At 55.9% G+C, this 18,156-nt stretch overlaps 2 protein-coding genes across 3 annotated transcripts in view; both read right to left on the bottom strand.

Annotated features, from left to right (window-relative positions):
• Window positions 1–232: 232 nt before the first annotated feature.
• Susd2 (sushi domain containing 2) lies at window positions 233–7,537 on the bottom strand. The gene is made up of 15 exons (NM_001414913.1): window positions 7,431–7,537; window positions 6,037–6,244; window positions 5,686–5,837; window positions 4,988–5,155; window positions 4,329–4,503; window positions 4,003–4,204; window positions 3,735–3,820; window positions 3,376–3,644; window positions 3,125–3,283; window positions 2,863–3,021; window positions 1,938–2,186; window positions 1,562–1,834; window positions 1,281–1,457; window positions 1,059–1,164; window positions 233–911 (listed from the first exon to the last, which is right to left on the bottom strand). The coding sequence occupies exons 1-15, from the start codon at window positions 7,498–7,500 to the stop codon at window positions 887–889; spliced, it is 2,478 nt and encodes an 825-aa protein (NP_001401842.1). The 5' UTR covers window positions 7,501–7,537; the 3' UTR covers window positions 233–886.
• A 2,158-nt stretch (window positions 7,538–9,695) lies between these two features.
• The window catches only part of Cabin1 (calcineurin binding protein 1), a 122,052-nt gene continuing 113,591 nt past the window's right edge, over window positions 9,696–18,156 (bottom strand). The window contains exons 34-37 of one of the 2 annotated variants that reach the window (NM_053575.2): window positions 16,500–16,755; window positions 11,441–11,605; window positions 10,407–10,633; window positions 9,696–10,225 (exon numbers count right to left, since the gene is read on the bottom strand). In NM_053575.2, the coding sequence (NP_446027.2) occupies window positions 10,082–10,225; window positions 10,407–10,633; window positions 11,441–11,605; window positions 16,500–16,755 (792 nt within the window). In that variant the 3' untranslated portion in view covers window positions 9,696–10,081. The remainder of the gene's footprint in view (window positions 10,226–10,406; window positions 10,634–11,440; window positions 11,606–16,499; window positions 16,756–18,156) is intronic. The other variant, XM_039099130.2, reaches the window with a different exon arrangement.

The raw sequence follows: 18,156 nt of genomic DNA, 5'->3' as shown, positions 1-18,156 counted from the left end.
GTGAGCTGCCAACACGTGACGGGCCCCAACCTGCTGAGCTTTTTGAAGACAGGAATCAGCCTTCTCATTGGGCCCCACCATTCTCCTTAATCCGTGAAAAATCACGGGAAAGACTATGCCCTGTGAGGCAGGAGTAGAGGAAGCAGGCGCGGCTCAGACTCTGGTGCTATCAGTGAGTGACCTCCCAGACAGTTATGGAACAGTGGGGAAACACAAACAGACAGGAACCAGGAAAGGTGTAACACGAGCTTGTTTCCTGGTACAGGCATGGAAGGGTGTTCCTGAGTACACTAGAGAAGAGGTAAGAGTAGAAGCCTGGTCTACAACGGATGTCTCTTCTCTGCTGGACAGTTCTCTTTCTCCCTGCTCAAGCCCTAAGGCCACTTCTCCGCTGTGCGACTGGGCCAACCGGAGCTCTCAAGTTGGGCCATGGGGCCCGGAATCAAGGCAGCTTAGCTCTGGGGACCCCCGACAGGAGGACAGGCACCAGGTTTCCATTTATCTGGCTCTGGGGAGTGAGCGATTGAAATGTGAGCTTCCAACGCAGGAACTTCTTTCTTCTGGGCTTGGGACATAGGTACTCCAGTTCTAGGACGGGACAAGGAGGCCATCCCTCAAGTCAGAGGAATTAGAGCCATCACCACTAGATGAATAAAGTGCAGCTTACTGAGAGAGGAGTGTTGGGGGCGGGGTTCAGGAGTTAAGACTATCTGGTATCGAGTCTCAGTCAGAAGGACAGGCTAGGCACAGGTATTGGGTCCGTAGTGTTAAAGGCACAGATATTAGATGTGGCATTCATAGGACTAGGGTACTTTGCGCTTCTCCCGGGAGGCTGGGTCTTGGCGAGCGACGTAGCCCGATGCTGTCGGTCAAGGGTGCTGTGGTGTCAGGGCTGCGAGCTCCACAAGTTCCTACAACAGAGATAGGTTTAAAGTGGCACAGGAGTCCCGCCAACCGCTTCTGGGTCCTAAGAAAGCGAAGGAGGGGCAGAGGTGTGTGTCGGGACGGGGGCGGGGGGGGGGGAGTTGGGTGATGTCCTCACACAAGTAGGGTCTTACCTGTTGCTTTTCCTGCGACGATGCAGCAACATAAAGACGATGGAGATCAGCGCCACTATGGCCAGGCCTCCGAAGATGATACTCAGCAGTACGGTGTAGTTCCGCCCTGACAGAGACGAGAGTAGAGCGGTGACAGAGGCGGGGGAGGACACAGGTGCGCAGAGGCAAGGTGGGGGTGGGGGGACCGTGGGCGGAGCGGTGGGCAGGGGCGGGGCGGCTCACCTGGCTGACACTCCGGGGTAGGCGAAGACCATGTGCCATCAGCGCGGCAGGTGCTACTCTCTGGCCCTGCCAAGCTGTAGCCACTGTTGCAGCCGAATCGGACGGTGGATCCTTCCAGGTACTTCAAGCCTTCCTTGTGCCCATTCACAGGCGGGGGTAGCCAGCCACAGGATACCACTGGGATACCGGCAGAGCACAGAGCACAGGCCTGAACTGCTGGCCACTGAACGAGGCTAGACCATCTGAGAGGTTTGCCCTTTAAGCCCCTTCCCAGCCCCTACCTGGCTGCAGGCTCTTCAGGCGATGCTGGTGCAGCTGGTGGGCAATCCTGGTGGCATTGCCCACACTTGGGTCCCCTGTGCTTATCACGTCAAGAACGCAGAAGTGGTCGCTCTCACAGAGTCTGGCCAAGTCTTCTGCCTGGCTGGGACTGAGTGTGGTCTCATCGGGGAAGAGTGGTTTGAAGTTGGGGTCATGCTTGGGTCCGTTCAGGAACTGGTTGACCAGAGGCCGAGAGTCATAGGTAAACAGGGAAGAGGCGTTGGAAATAGCCCCTGAGGAGACAGGTGTCAGTCTTGTGTGGGCACAGTTCCCTGCCACAGCCAAGTTTCTCTCCTTGATCCACTGTCACCCTGGGCAAACCCTTCTGTCACTCACAGTTGGCTCCAAACTGGAATAACTGCTGAGCAGTGGCATTCGGGGGCAGGACATGCCCATTGCGCAGGGTGAAGTCATCCTCAGGGTTATCGTTGAGTGTTCCCAGGAGACCACGGGTATGGCTCAGAAACTTCTCAGGAAGCAGGATGCTCACACTCAGGAAAGGACCTTGTACGCCAACCTCGAGGCCAGCCCCCGATGACAACATGATTGATACCTTATCCTGAGAGGCCACTGACAGAAACATGCCTGACCACAAGTAAAGACGGCTTAGGGTTACTCTCTTGGGCCCTGTGTTCCGCCCCCCTCAACCCTTGACACAGCCCTGAGGTAGGGTAGAGGGTACACGTAAGGAACTAGGAGGATGCACCTGTCTGCTGACTGAGATGTGTTAGCACTCCCAACTCACGTCTACAGTCTATATGCACCCAGACTCTCCGTCTCCTCCATGCTGAGTTAATCCCTGACGAGGTTCCAGCAGCCTGGCCCTTCCTGAAGGTCTTTGTATACGATACTCTCACTCATCCCCTCCAGGAGCCATTTTTTTTTTCTCAGCTCTGAAGCAACACAGCCCAGTGCCGACGGAGTTTGGAAGCTGTGCTGTGGCTCCTGGCTGCCACTTTCCATCACTGTGGTCTTTGGGTTTCTGTGGGCTCTGTGGAGGACTAGCTGCTAGCTCTTGGCCTTTCAGGACTCTGTGTAGGCCTTATGGTCCCGCGGATATGAGACCAGACCTCAGGCTGAGCAACCACCCTCGCTGGCCTAAAACAGTCACAAACAGGGTACAGATTCCCCAACCTGGCCACGTGGGTCTTGGCTTTGCCTTTGTGTTTGAGCCAGATGCTACCACAGCCTACGGCCAGAACTAGGGACAGCGTGAAAGTCACAGGGAACCTGCTGACCATACCTGGCTGTACCCACTTACCCTTCAGGTCCATCCAATTTTGTTCAGTGAAACTGAGGAGTTTTTGATTCAGCAATACTTCCAAGACCTGGGAGCCGTCAGCTACCCTCACCTCTATCACATCGGACTTATCTTCTTGGACAGCCACTGCGGTCAGCCCTGTGCCACGGGCCTGGGTGCCTAGGTGGTGGGTTCAGCATGGGGTTCTTTTGGCTCTCGCCTACTGCCCTGGATGACCTAACAGTTCCACCCCCAAAGTAGAGGCCGTGGGGTTCTGCCTCACCATTGGGCATTCTCCCAGGCTGGGCCCGTCCCTGCACTCTCAGATCTTTCACGGCGGCGGCCGTCTCCAACGTCTCCAACAACACATACTCGCCGTTCCCGCTGAACGAGAAGCTGGTGCCATCGAAGGTGACAAAATGGGGGTCCCCGAAGGCGGAGGCTGAGGCGAAAGCCAAGGATCATCAGGTAGATTCCTTTGGCTTTTCCCACCCAGGCATGACTCTGTGGTCAGAAACCCAAGCCAGCACCTACCCAGGCGTGGGGGTCTGTAGCTGCGGCAGTCACTGGAGGGCCGTCGTTTCATATACCGGGGACACTCAGGAGCCCAGAGGCAGCAGTAATAGAAGCTGATGACGTCATAGAGCCAGTGAGACATGCCGGGCACACGGGGAGGAGAGCGGTATGGGGGCGCGCCCCAGTCATGGCCTCGGTCAGGGGTACTGCCACTGGTGGAGTCTGAGGTCAGGAGCTGCGTACCTGAAGCTGTGTAGCAGCATTGCTGTCCTGAGCCGTACATGGGGCTAGGGGAGAAGTAGGACAGGCCAGGGACGCTGTTGGCTGCAGCTGCCCCCAAGCCCTGCCCACCTCTTATCCCTGGTCGGGTAGCTCACCTCGCTTGCACGGAACGCACACAATGCACAGCCCCTGGGTGGTAGGTGCACACGCTGCCATGTTCAATGTCACAACCATAGTCAGTCTGCAGAACATCCAGGGGGCTGTCACCTGGGCTCTGCATTCCCTCCCTCCCCAGGAACCAACCCCAAGGAGATCTTTCAACCCCCCCATCCCGGGGTGGCCTTGTCTAACTCAGTCAGGGAGGCTGGCCCCCCTCCTGTCCCCCTCCCGCTCTCTGGGGCCCTAATGGGTCCAGGGGCTTACGAAGAATCGGCCAGAGTCAGCCCTGGCCTGAGCCAGTGTGCACGGGCAGTCTGGCAGTTCTGTCAGGAAGTTGGGTAGTTGGTCTTCTAACGCCTCCCAGGTCAGGCATTGTTCACGGGCCCAGGCTACAGAGTCTGCCCGGAAGTCATCACCCAGATGCCAAGCCAGGGCATGATCATTGGTCCAGAGGGCCAGCACATCCCTGCAGCAGAAATGGTGCCAGCTAAGGGGCGGGCTGCTAAGCACCCGACCCTCACCCCGAGGGGCTGCTTCAACAAGCTCTGTAGTTTGCAGGCAGATGGTGCATCCTCTGCTGGGGCCCTTACTGTTCTCCTGCGTAGTTCTTGCTGCCAATGATCCTCAGAGCACCCACTCTCCACCTCTGGTACTGAGGTGGTGCAGGTTTGGGGGTGAAAGTAAAGAAGCCAGTATTGGGGATGTTTGTAGCCAAAGGGTATAGATAGGACCACTTCGCAGTCCAGTTCCCAGTGTAGGGCGTCCCTAGAGGAAGAGAAGACCGCGGTCAGCCCTTCAAGGACCCCCTTCCTTCCCTCAGCCTCTCACTGATAGCCTGAGGGGAATGAACGCTATCCATGTTCCCTGTGGGCTGCCAGGTTCTGATGCTTCAGCAGGGTGCCTGGCTTGCGTGGCCAGTGGAGACACGCTTGAATCACTCACTGGCCCTGGTCTGTGTCCAGCTCAGAGGAGATGGGGGTTGAGGTAGCTGCTTCTGTCTTCTCTACATACCATCTACTCAAAGGTCACAGCATCCAGCACTCCCGCTGTCTGTGGGGCCCACCATGCATGCTGGAAGTCATTGCTGTTTTCGTCTAGCTGCAAAACCCACCTTGATCTACACCACCAGCCTTAAGTCCCTTCTTCCTTCCCACGCCCCTCCCTCCCTCCCCACCTGAGACGCCTCTTCTCATCTCTGAGCGCCCGGACGTTCACAAACGCCTCCGTCAAGCCCCTTGGCAGGCCCCACCTGTCTCCTCATAGCCCCACAGCTCAATGGTGACGGTCCGCGTGGGCAGCGCTGAGGTATTCCAGGTGAGGCTGAGGTTTCCCCCGGTGTCTGAAGTACCATAGTATTGCCAATGGGTCTCGTTTACTAGCTGGCTCTTCTCAGACTCAGAGACTTTGTAGGGGTGAGCTGCAGAGAGGGGAGCCCATAAGGGATGAGTGAAGGCTTAATGGTACACAAGAGACCCGGAGGGTTCTGAAGAGCCTCCAAGAGATAAACACTAACAGCAGCTAGGTGATGGTCTTCCTCACGATCTCCTGGCAGGAAGATACCATAACCAGGAGAGATGAGGCTTGCAGAACTGAGGACCCAGGCTAGATCACGTCTCTCATCTGGCCCTTCCCCAGGCCCTTGCTAAGGGACCATCAGGGGGCTGGGTTTGGACCAGCCTTCTGAGGACCCTCCATGGCTCCAACTCCTCATGGGCTGGGGCTCTGTTCTAGATGCCAGAGAGTGGAGAGATGGGTGACAGCAACCCTTGCCCAAGGGACTGGTTCAGCCAGAGGGACGGGTAGGCAGACTGGGTCTAGTATCAGTGTGCATGGATTAGTGTTGGGGAAAGTCCCGTGGCCTTGGGTTGCGGATGGGAACCAGGGCCCAGGGAGGGCGGAGTCTACGAACTTAACAGCCTAGACTGGCTTGACAGAGCGAGGGCTCACCAGCTAGCCAAGTGCCTGCGTGGGGAAAGGAGAGGCCATTGTCCATTGAGATGGTGAAGGGAATATGGCCGCTTTCGTAGAGCAAGGGTGATATACAGTGCACTTGCTTCAAGTCGTCCACATAGCCAAGGGTCTGGATACTCTCCTTAAACCTGAGGGAGAGAGATAGTAGAGGCAGCCTGGGGCAAAAGCTAGGGAGACCTACACTGCTCCTCAGGAAACGAGTTAGGCTAGGTGCGCCCGGATTCTCCTGCCTGCCCTCAGCCCCAGGGCTCTACCTCCAGCTCCCACTCCATGCATGAGACTGAGCGTGTAGGAGCCCTAATGACCCAGCGGCTCAGGTGTCCCCACCTGCAAATGACACTGGTAATAGAATCAGTCCACTTTAAATGTTGCACCACGAAGTCTTTACCGCCCATCATGGAGCCCGAGGAGGGTGAAATCTCTAGACAGTAGTTCAGAAAGTCTTTACAACAGGTGCCAAGGCCTGAGCAGGTTGGATGACAGGAACAGATTTCATCCTGTACCCCACAGCGCAGGGAGCAGCTCCCCGGGGTACCTGGAAAAGAAAGCCCGGTGTACTGGGGTCAGCTGCCCTACAAAAAGGACCCCTTTCCCCAGGAGAAGCATCCATGGCGCTGACCAGGAATTGCTCTGGCTACCAAATGACACATGGGCTGGGCTCCGTTTTAGCACAGGTAATGGAGTCCTCCCAGCTACAAAAAGGGTCCTTTTGCTTTCTGAGGCCAGAGCACATAGTCACCAAGAGTCCTACTGAAAGGCCCAGGAGGGAATGGTTTCTGGGTTGAACTTGTCCATCTCTTCCTGGGGGTGGGTCAAGCTGAATCCCAGAGAGCCCCACCCTCTGAGAAGGCAGCCAGGACACTCCCTTTTTAGGGGGCAGGAGGGACATTCCAATGAGAATTCTGGTGCAGAGTAGTGCACCATACGGAGCTGTGGATATCCTGCCTAGGCCCAGCTGATCAGCCCACTTCCTCTGTGGGCGGTGGAGACCTGTGGCAGGGCTGTATTTCAGCCCCAGAACTGAACGGTCGAGACCTGGGTGGGGTACAAGTCTCCAGGCCAGACCACAACTCCAATTGGTCCCTTCCTCAGATCTTTGATAGATATGCTACAGGAGACAGGCTGCGGACCAAGCTACTAGGCCACTTCTCTAAGCTTCTACTCCAGGAGCAGCAATAACTATTTATCTATCGGCTAAGGTTTAATGACTACAAGGGGTGTGGGAAGAGGCTTCAAGATGCTGTGAGATAAAATACCAGAAGGGTGGTGGCACTTCCCTGCAAGGGATGATAGGTCGAAGCAGGAGACTATAGGCTGGTTGACTCCCAGCTCAGCTCAGTCAAAGACCATAGCTCTGAGCTCATCCTTCTTGCTAGACTTTCTTGGTTGAGCTGATAGGGACCAGCGCAGGTACAGATGAGAGGCAGAGGTCCTCTGTGTGATTGCACCCTTCACCGAGGTTTGGGGCGCATGCTCTTTGGTCTTCCCGGATTCCCTCCCAGGCCATTATGTGAGTGCACGATGAGTTTGATTCAGGCCTCCCATCTCTCCCAGAAGTGTCTAGATCCAGGAGCCTCCCAATTTCTTCCCAGTACCCCCCAGTACAGTCACAGATGGACTACCAGATGGGCAGACGCTGAGCCCGGAGAGGTATCTGCTTAGGGCCTGGCTGATCAGGCAAATGAACAGGGGAGGGGTCAGAAGAGCAAAGTGAGGCATACCTGCTGTAAGCCCGGGGCCTGGGATTGTCGAGAGCAGCATCAAAATCCAGGGCAGCACAGCCAGCTTCATGATGTGCCCTGCGTTTGCAACCAGCGGGCAGCACAGTGGCTCAGAGATTGCCGGACAGGCTTTCTCCCTGCGGGCCAGGCCCCGCCTCCTGGCCCCGCCCAGCGTTCTGCGGCACCGCTCCTCCCCTCCCCTCCCCTCCCCTCCCCACCCCCTCTCAAAGTCCACAGGTGCCCATAGAGCCCAGCCGAGCCTGATGTGCCTACTTAGCACATTCTTGTCCCATCATCACAGCCTTGGGACCCTGTGTGAGAACGAGGGGCTGGAGCATCCAGATGCTAAGACCTTTGGCACATGACACGCCGGATGGCAAGACAGCTCAGACCCCGGGGTCATAGTCCAGTCTTGTGTAGGAGGTTTCTGCTGGGTGGGTGACGCAGTCCTGGTCCCCTCAGGACAGACCTGGACCTCTGCTTCTCCTAGGGAGGTGTTGCTAATACATACTCAGCCTGACAGACGGAGGTGGAGCAAGAGTTAATCTGTTTGGAGTGTAAGTGTGGACTTGAGACCGGGGCATTTCTGATTAGTAGCCAGCTTCTACCTAGACAGAGGAGCCCAGAGCTGAGGCCAGCCTAGCTCCAGTGTTGTCAGTCCGGGAGCTAACGAATCCTGATGAGGGTTCCCTCTCCGAGCTTCTGCACAGGAGAAAGGAGACTGGTGGAGACCAACTAGTGGTGGCTTCCAGGTGACCTTGATACCAGGGTGGCTCATGAAGGCCCCAAACCTGGGACTCCTACTCAGGGCTTGTCACCTGGGCTAGACACCAGGACAGGGAAGCTGTAGTTTTTCAGTGTAGACACACTGGCTAGCCTCACGGGGGGCGGGGGGGTGTGTTGAGGAGCTCGGGAGATTGGCTTGTGAACTGAAGCCATCTGATCTGTGATCCTCCCCTGGCCCTGGGTCTCAGCCAGCCCATTGTTCGATGGGCCTAGTCCCCTCTAGCTTAGTGTGATTACCAAGAACTAGTCAGGGGTGGAGGTCACCGTGTCTCCCATGAGTGTCTGAGGAAATCTGAGGCGTAGGAATGGGAACCAAGCCACTCCCTGTCCCTATACCTGCCACCCCATAGGCATATTTGGTTACCACCTTCCAGAAGAGAACCTGCTAACCTAAGCCACAAGGGGCTCTGGATGAGTGCTTTTTGTGTACACTGAGGTTCTGTGGTGGGAGAAGCCTATGCTAACATCCCAGGCCCAGGATTGAGGGCACTCCCTAACCTGACAGGAAGGGGTAAGCAGAGGTGTATGGCTAAGTGACTGCTATCCTGTGTCTTGGCTGTCCAGATGGCTGGCCTGGTGAGGACTCATCGTGGGTAGCCATGTTTCTCATCCATGGCCCTATATTAGGTTAATACTTTCTTCTCGATTGAGGGCTGTGCCCAGTCCATGAAGGCACAAAGGGGTATGGGCTTAAGGCTTGTCTCCATTCTGGTTTAGAGTTTGCAAGGAGAGACAGATGGTTGACAGTCACGGTATGGGGTGCTGGAACTTAAGTATCTCCAAGATAAGTGGTGTGGAGCCCAGGGAAGGCTTCTTCTGTTGTGACTAGGTTTTAGTCAAGGGTTGTGGCACGTGCCTGCAACCTCACTCAGGATGCTGAGGGCGGGGCTACATAGCAAGATCTTCTAGGTTTCCCCTGAGAGCTCACGTTTTTGTTTTGCTGCATGTGTGCGGCACCAGCGAAAGCTCTCCTGGAGCTGGAGTTAGGAACTGCACAGGTGGGCTGCCGCTTATGTGCTGGGGATTGGATTCAGGTCCTCTGGCAGAGCATGGAGAGCTCTTCAGGACTGGGCCATCTCTCCAGCCTCCAAAGCTTGCCTTAAAGCCAGCGGCCCGCCTGTGTTCTGCCCTGGACACCACACTTGGATAGCTGGTCCTGTCAGGGGGGAACTGTGATGAAGTAAAGCCTCCCTCCTGGGCTGCTCTTTCCCATGGTGTTCTTGGCTAATTCCTTGGTGTCTCAGGCTCTGCCTTCTCTGTGACTTCCCACTTAAGAGTATGGGAGCTCTAGGAGGCCCAATGTCTTCTCAGACACAGGTCCATCCTTACCCAGTGGAGCCCAGGGGATTCTGAAGAATGCCCCGGGGCAGGGGCAGGGGCAGGGGCAGGGGCAGGGGCAGGGGCAGGGGCAGGGGCAGGGGCAGGGGCAGGGGCCCCTTGCATCAGTGCATGTCCCCCAGGATAAGCAAAGAGACAGAGACCATTTTCCATCTTTATTAGAAAAAGAAGCAACAATGACAAAAAAGGGTGTGGGGAGAGCTAGGCTCCTGATGTCTCCTCGGCACTGGACTGTGGGCCTGGTCAGTACACACGGGCTTGTAGAGAAAGTCAGTATCTCATTAAAAAAAGAAGCGGCGGCGGCGGCAGCATCCCGGCTGTGCAGACCACAGCAGTGCATGTGCCTAAGACAGGCCGTACCGTCCTCTGGACCAGCACGCTCTGGACAGCCTGAGCCAGGGCAGGGTGCTGCAAAGAGGGGGCTGGGCAGGCTTAGGAGACCACAGGGAACCATACCTCAATAGGCTTCTGGCCTTGCCCAGGGTCTGGACCAAAGGGACCCCAGGCCCTGCCTCTGGGTGAACCCGTCATACGTCCATAAAGTCATCGTCCTCGTCTGTCTCACTCTCCAATGAGGACTCCTGGCTGGATGTCTCCAGAACCTCCAGGGCTGGCTGGCACAGGCTCTCCTTCCTCACATTGGCGGCAGATTGGGCAGACAGGATGGCAGACTGCACACAGAGCAGGACACGGTCAGGAGTGACTGGCTTTACTCTGAACCTCTTGACATTAACCCAAACTCTCTCCCAGGGCCCATAGTAACTTGGGCCCTTCTCCCAGTAACTCAAGCCCCTTTCCAGACCCCCATCATGAGCCCCTACACCAGGCCCCCCGCCTGGTGCCCACGGTCACCTTCAGCTTCTGCTTGGTCTCCTCTGAGATGCTGCCTTTGGGGGAGAGCAGGGTGGGGGTAGGTGGTGTGACGGTGATCTCAGGGGGGAACTTGGTGGTGGCCGAGGGGATCACCAGCTTTGGCATGTTGGGCAGGAGGCGGGACTTGGCTCTGCTGGACTCAGTTTTGCCTTGATGGCTCTCAGGTGTCTGGGTACTTCCACTGCTGGGGACCTTGGTGCTGGTGGCTGTTGAGAGACCTCAGAGCCTGAGTTTCCTTACTTAGCCTCCTTAGTCTGCCTCTCTTTGCTAAGGACTCAGTTCTTCTATAGGAAGTCGAAGGGCCCACATCACGGGTGCCTTTCTGGCCTTCTACCTGTGTAGACAGTCAGGGCCCTAGGCTCGCCTCTGGTGCAGACCCTGGAATGCTAGGCTTGTACTTGCAGCTAGGAGCAGCCTAGGCTCACAGAGGCATCGGCCGACTCTAGTGGCTCTTGTGGGATTCCTCAGGGTCCCCAGCACCAAGACAACACAACTGCTATATCCTCTGAAGTATTCCAGTCCACTTCCACTCCAGGAGGAGTAAGGGCCTGTGTCTCTTGGAGCCTGGAGGCAGTCAGGGCCAAGGCAGACTGCAGATCTGGAACCTGGCAGCCTCCAGGGAGCTGCGTGAACTGGGAGCAGCCCAGCTGTCCTGGCATGGCTCCACATTCTTCTAGCCTCATCTCTTTAAAAGGAGCGGGAGCTTACCCAGAACCCTGACTGGTCTCTGGGCTGGCGCCATGTCCTTCCACCTTGATGGTCTGTGGGAGACCTGGCCAAGAGGTCTGAAGGGCCTCACTGGCAGGGCGGAGAGGGAATAAAGGAGGGCACGTCTGTGTTCTTGTCTCAGTGCCCACAGGGACACCTCAGTGACAGGGCCCGGGGTTGTCCTTATTTTCCCATGTGCTGCTCTATACGTCCCTGTCCATCCTCTGTGGGGAAGTCCACCCATGGCTGCCATCTGTGTACGGCCTAGTGGGAGCTGGCGCTGGGCTGCTCCTGGCTGGCCTTACCTTGGCTGAAGGTGGGCTCGGCACCTGTCTGGCAAGCAGCCTCCACTGGCCAGCAGTGCTGCTCGGCCAGGGGACCAGTGGCAGCCATTTTCATCTGGTGACTGTGCCGTGGTTCTTGGGATAGAAAGCTGGGACCCTCTGTCACTCCTGACACCTCTTCTCCATCTATAGAGACACAGCCAATTATAGGTAACATTCCCATTCCATGGAGCAAGTCCCCCTTCCCCATGTTTCTGTGCCAGGCCTTGTAGGCCCTGACTATGCCCTAGGACCTGTGACAGGGGAATGTGGCCGACAATGGGACAAGGTGGTACTCTATCTCCACAGGAGTCAGGCACCAGCAAAGCACTGGCAGGTAATTTCAAGAAACGTGCCATACCTTGGGGTGTGTGTGTGTGTGTGTGTGTGTGTGTGTGTGTGTGGTGTGTGTGTGTGTGGTGTGTGTGTGGTGTGTGTGTGTGTGTGTGTGCGCGTGTGCATGCGTGTGCACAGGGGCCTGACATAGTCAGGGCCACAATCGGAGCCCTCCTTGGTCTCCATGGGTTGGTGCCATGTCCTTCTGTCCTGAATGACAATCTGTGGGAAACCCGGCTAAGAGGCCTTGAGGGGTCTGACTGGCAGAGCACCTGGTAGAATAAGCCTGAGAGTAAGAAAGACGATGTCTGTTCTAAGCTGCTCGCAGAGACACAGCTCTTGAACTTAGGTAAGATACTTCGGCTGTCAGAAGAGGGCTTATGTGCAAGGGTACCCATCCTGCATCTGGGTCATAGGAGTGGAGATCACAACCAGAGTAAAAGCCACCAAAGCAGGCAGAGAACACGAGGGAACCATATCTTCCTGCTGGGCACAGGCAGGGGCGTGGAACTGGTCAGGCCTGGTTGGATGGAACTGAGGACAACAGCTGGCCCCGCCTTACCAGTTAGGATCTCTCTCCCAGCTCCCTCAGTTCACGGTGGTCTTGCCAACTCTTTCCTGCTCATTCATGGACACAGCCTGAGCAGCTCTCACCCTTCCTCAGGGGAAAGGGAGGGCCTGGGGGCCACGGAAATGCCCCACCTAAGCCTCTGCAGAGTCAAGGTCTCCTCTTTTCTGTCTCTTTATCTAAAGAGAGTTCTTGGTATGTATCTCAGGGTAAAAATCCACGGGCTTGTCCAGTTCCAGCCTCCGGAGGAAGGTATGTCCCACCACACCCAACTTGGAGAAGTCCATACCTCACCTGACCTGAGCCACTCCCTCTCTTGTCTTCACTGCCTGGCTGTCTGGGTCATAGACAAACACTGGCTAGCAGCATGGAGCACCTCAGGACTGTCCTGCCGCATTCCTGGCACTACCTCCTGACTGCAGGGTAGAAACCTAGGTATACGCTAACCGTGCTGCCTTCCCTGGGTCCTGACTACGGCCGTTCCCATCCACGGTGGGAGCACTTCACCTCATGTAGCTGGCTGGACAGGGGTTCCCTGAGCAGCAGAGGTGGGGTTAGGACATACAGGTCGGGGGACAGACGTCTGGCTTTCAGTTGGGGGTGGACACAAGCATGGCTGTGACTAGCCAGAGGCTAGCCTAGACTTGAGACCCTACTTAAAAAGCCAAAATCATGGGGCTGGGGATTTAGCTCAGTGGTAGAGCGCTTACCTAGGAAGCGCAAGGCCCTGGGTTCGGTCCCCAGCTCCAAAAAAAAAAAAAAAAAAAAAAAAAAAAAAGCCAAAATCAAACTAACCTTCCCAAAGGCGCCATCTTTCTAGATGGCACAGATCAGCAGGGCCGACTTCCCTGAGGTGGGCCGAGGTGCACTGTGGGTAGGATGGGTGCGGGCTGCCCTCAGTGTCCCCGTCCAACCCTGGAGCAGCAGCCCAGGTGGCTGAAGACCCCTTGTTTGCCATTCAGTCTTCAACTGTAGCAGCAAACACTGCTGGGAATTTAGTTCTATTTCCAGATACCCAAAGTGGAGAAAGATATTTTAAAAAACAAAACTGGCCAGATGATGGTGGCCTTTAATCCCACCACTTGGGAGGCAGAGGCAGGCAGAAGTGAGTTCAGGATAGCCAGGGCTACCACTCCACTGAGAAACCTCATCTCAGAACCAAAACAACAAAAACTGGTCATGGGCTCACACAGGCCTGCTTCAGGACCACACGGAGCCCAGGCTTTCCTCCTAGACGCTACCAGGAGGAAGGACACTACTGAGAGTCCTGCCAAGACTCCAACATAGGGGAAGGCACTAAGTAGGCCACCTCTTCCCCTCACTAGGGCTGTGCTGGCCACTCAGGATGCCATTAGGAAAACGGTCCTGCTCTCTGGCACCAGGTCTGTGTGGGTTGTCCCGGGAGCCTGGGCGCTTGGCTCAGACTTCCTCTGGACTCTCAGAACCTGGACCAAGCTGTCATTATGGCCCCTCCATACTGTTTGGGGCAACTCCTTTCTACCTGTTGTGCTATTTTTCTTCACATGACAGCTTCAGGAGAAAGTGACTCTCCTTCATTAAGGTGATGAGGACTGGGCACAGGCTGGGGCTACACGGGGAGACAGCAGCAGGCAGGCTAAGCCGGGGTGAGATCAGTCCTCTGGGGCAGCATGGGTGGGGCAGCAGCTTCCCTCTGGCTCTCCCACATGCACCCTGGGAGGGTGTCGTGCAGGCACCTGTGCTCCCAGGCGGCTTAGCCTTCGCCTACCCCCACGACCTAACTTTTTGCTATTAAAGTCCTCCACATATGCCCGTCAAGGGTTCTGTAAGCAGGCTGTACCATCAACAGAACAGCCAACCTAGCCACACCGCTACACTAGCCTACCACAGCTGGGCGATCTCGGAACTGGTGAGGCATTCTTTCCATGAGGGTTCGACTAGTTCCAGAGATGCAGGATATGGGCCCTACAGACCTGGCTGTTCCAAATTGGTCCCAACATCACCTCGGAAAACTCTGGTGATCATGGAAAATCCCCATAAACGTGCTGATATGAGTGGAAGGCAGGCTGGTCAGGGGATGAGTGTGCCTGGGCCTCCCTGTCAGGTCCAAGTTCTTGCTAAGGGCTGTCCCTATCCATAATCATTAGAGTACTACTGGGGGATAGACACAAAGAAGTAGGTACTCTTCCCCAGAGCTAATCTCCAAAAAATAGGATGTGAATTGTAGGCTTTTGCTTGCTTGGAGGCAGCCGGCCAGCCAGCTTTCAAAAGTGGTTTAGCTGCTTACCTGTTGTGCCCACTCAAATAACTGACATCAACAGAACCAAGGGAAGAGGCTCCACTATGAAAGAGAGGTTGTTACCCACTCGGGTGATCAGCTAAGGACTTTATTCAACTGCACAGGAGACCATGAACTAGGAACATCCTCATAACACTGGGCCTGGAATCCCAGTCCTCAAGATTCAAAAGGTCATGGGGCACAAGGTATGGCCTTGGGTCAGGACCCAGGGTAGGCAACTTGGTGGGTGTCATGGCACTGTGGGTATGACAAGTTGAAGGCAGAACCCGGTCAATGGATTTGTTTAGAAAATGCAGAAAGGGATGGAGGTGCAGGTTGGCTCAATCAGGTGGGAACCTCATTCCTTTCTACCCTGCAAATGGGAGGAGGTGTTGGGAACGCTGCGGGAGAACCCGGACATGCTCGCTCTATGCTGCCAGCCATTGTTAGTCTATGACCTAGATAAGCAGAGGGTAGGATAACCTGAGGCAGGGGCCTGTGACCCACACCACTAATAGCCATTAACAGGGCTCCCTGACCCCTGTGCTCTGAGCATGTCCACTAACATGAGCCCAAGCCCTATGGTGTGAGCAGACGTGATCAGGACAGCGGGGGGTCAGGGGTGGGAGACGGGGGGGGGGGGGGGTGGCACCTTGAGCTTTGTGCATGCTCACCTGAGCCCAAACTGCTTTAGCTGCCCTGTCCTGTGGCCTTCAGAGGTCCCTCACCATTCCCTGCTACAATCCTCAAGGTAACCTGAGGGGATCATCTGATAAAAAACCCCAAGCTTGTCACTGAGCTTCTGGAAGGAGCTGAGAGGGGCTCTCCCACCCCAGCCTCCAGCATGGCGAGGGGCTAGCTGTCCTACTGTGCAGATGAAATGGGAGATGGCATAGTCAAGGTCCCATGACTGAAGGTGGCAGTTCCCAATGTGACTGGGAGGACAGGCAAGCCCTAATGGACAGACGGCTCCGGTTTGGGCAGGTGATCATACAACTATGGAGTATAGGACACAGACCAGGACCTGACCCAGGGTGAGAGAAATAAGGGTGGGAAGACTGGTCTTTGCTGGAGGAGTGAGTTGGTTAGGGAACACCTTTGCTAGTTCAGTCTCTGCAGCCTGACCACGGTACCACGGCCCTAAGAGTCAACAGGGAGCAGGCCTGGGGGTGGGCAGAGCCGGGCACAGTCAACCACAAAGTCGGAGAAGTAGCTGCAGCAGTGAGGAGCACAGAGCCTCACCCACATCCTCCCCTGTGTGCTGGCCTGATGCCTTTTTCCTCCTGCCTGCCATGACGGCCACCCTGGTGACTGGTGGCTCCTGATTTCCAGAAGGAATGAGGGTTCCCACCTGACTGAGCTAGCCTGTGCAACTCCATCCTATCCTGCATTTTTTTCACAAATCCACTGACCTGGTTCTGCCTTCAACTTGCCATGCCCGCAGTAGGAACGTGTCTGGTCCTGGGCGCTCACTACCTGGGGACTCGAAGACTGCCCAGGTCAGAGCCTTCCACCGCAGCCTGGCCTACACTAGCTAGCTTCCTCCCTACCACGGATAAAGCCAACCTTCCTATTTGGGGTACTGTTGGGGCAGAAGCTAGGACAACAGCAAACCCTTCAGTGGTGGTACATGTTCCCTCTCCTCACAATTCCAAGTGCGGGCAGGACAGACACTGGGGGCAAGAACCACCAATGCTGCTAGTAACTGTGACCTGGACTAGCAGCCAATAGCCCTAGAGTTACTCTGGGGCTGCTGGAGGACACCCCACATGCTTCTTTGCCAATTCTGCAGGGGAAGGATTTGTGGTAGAGGGGCCTTGGCTCTGGGGAATCTGACAGTCAAGATCCCAGGTTTCCAGGCAGAGGGAGATGGTACTTACCAGGACTCAGAGGGGCCCTGCTGGGCACAGCCTCTGGCCTGTGTGGCTGGGGAATTCCAGGGTCTGGGGTAGAGGCTGATGCTGAGGGAGGGCAGGTGATGGCAGCAGCCAACCCAGGCTTGAGGTGGGAGTCACTGGGCCGCTGGAGAGCGTCAGGTGCTGTGGTGTCAGGTGCTGAGGGGGCCACTGTTGCAGGGAAGAAATTCTCTCGGCTGTCCTTGGGGTGCTTGGGGGTAGTGGGTGCATCTCCTGAGGCCTGTGAAGACAAAGGCAAAGTGAGGAAGGTCAATGAGGTACTGCACTGCCCCATGCCAGTCCAGTTCAGCCCTGTAGGACACTTCATCTGGACTCTGGCCGCCGACATCCTGTCTTACATCATTCCGAGCTCTCGGGCACAGCCAACAAGAAGCACACACATTTTACCTGAACACAACTGACACACAGCCGACAGTCCAGCTCCTCCCTCTCTTGGAGACATCCACCCATACTAGCAGGGCCTCAATGAAGACCTCTGGCTTGTTTCTGTCCCCTCCCCAGTGCCAGCCTGGGAGGAACCTATTCGCTTATGTCTCTATATATGATGTAGGGCCCAACCCTGGGGCTGTAGGAATGGTGAACCTGGGACAGGGACTTTCTATTCCCCAAACCTGAGACTTTCAGTGAGGAAGAACACGAAACCCACCTTGATACTTGAGGGAGCCTAAAGGTACCTTGTCCTAGAAGAGGTGAAGCATGTGGGACGATGCAGTAAGTAGCTGTCTGAGATGCCCCAAGGGAGGAAAAGTGGAGCTGTATGTGGTGGTGAGAGGACCCAGGGTAAGGAACCCCAGGGGCACACCATCCCAGTGCGGCCTGGGGAGGGAGTGGCAGGCTGAGGACCACTTGGCTTTGTATCCCAGGTGACCAGGGACCAGGCCTGACACTGCCTAGCACCAGGCAGCCTGAAATGTAGGGATCCTAGTCTAGCTTTGTCTCCTCCACTTCCTTGCCGGGTTCTTTAAAGGGCCACTGGCAGCAGCCTCTGCCCACTGACCCCAGTGTACTGACATGTACAGGTCTTGGCTGCAAGCAGTTCTCTTGAGACTCTCTCCTGTCCTCAATTCCTTGCTAACACAGCACCAGTAAAGGCATGGTGCTTGCTATTTCCTGTATGGGTTTGTCACTTAAGTCCCTTCAAAGTCTGATGTCAGCTGTACCCAGAGGTACACACTTATAATCCCAGCATTCAGGAAGCTGAGGCAGGAGGCTTGCCATAAGTTACAGGCCAGCCTGAACTACGTAGTAGTAGTCTGTCTAGCTATATACAAGAAGTCTGGGGCAATAATCAAGTGATGATGTCTGCTGGCTGCTTGATCCATCTTACCAAGGACTCTGATCCTCCTATAGGAGGCTGCCCACAGCCCACATGCTCAAAGGTGAATCCCTGGACTTCCTTTGATCAGTGTCTAGGCAGTGTTGATGACCTCATGCTCTATTCCACCAAGAGGAAGCCTGTCTGGACCCCTAAGACAGACACCTGCCAGCTGCTGGTGCTCCTAGGACAAGTACCCCAAAACACTTGGGCTACCCCTAGCATGAGAAGCCAGACCAGCAATGACATGGACAATGACTCATGACCACTAACAAAAAGGCTGTTTTGGGGCTGGGGATTTAGCTC

Source organism: Rattus norvegicus, chromosome 20 (assembly GCF_036323735.1).
Source record: "Rattus norvegicus strain BN/NHsdMcwi chromosome 20, GRCr8, whole genome shotgun sequence".
NCBI lineage: Eukaryota > Metazoa > Chordata > Mammalia > Rodentia > Muridae > Rattus > Rattus norvegicus.
Note: the sequence above shows the minus strand (reverse complement) of the source record. Positions and strands in the feature narration are given on the sequence as shown.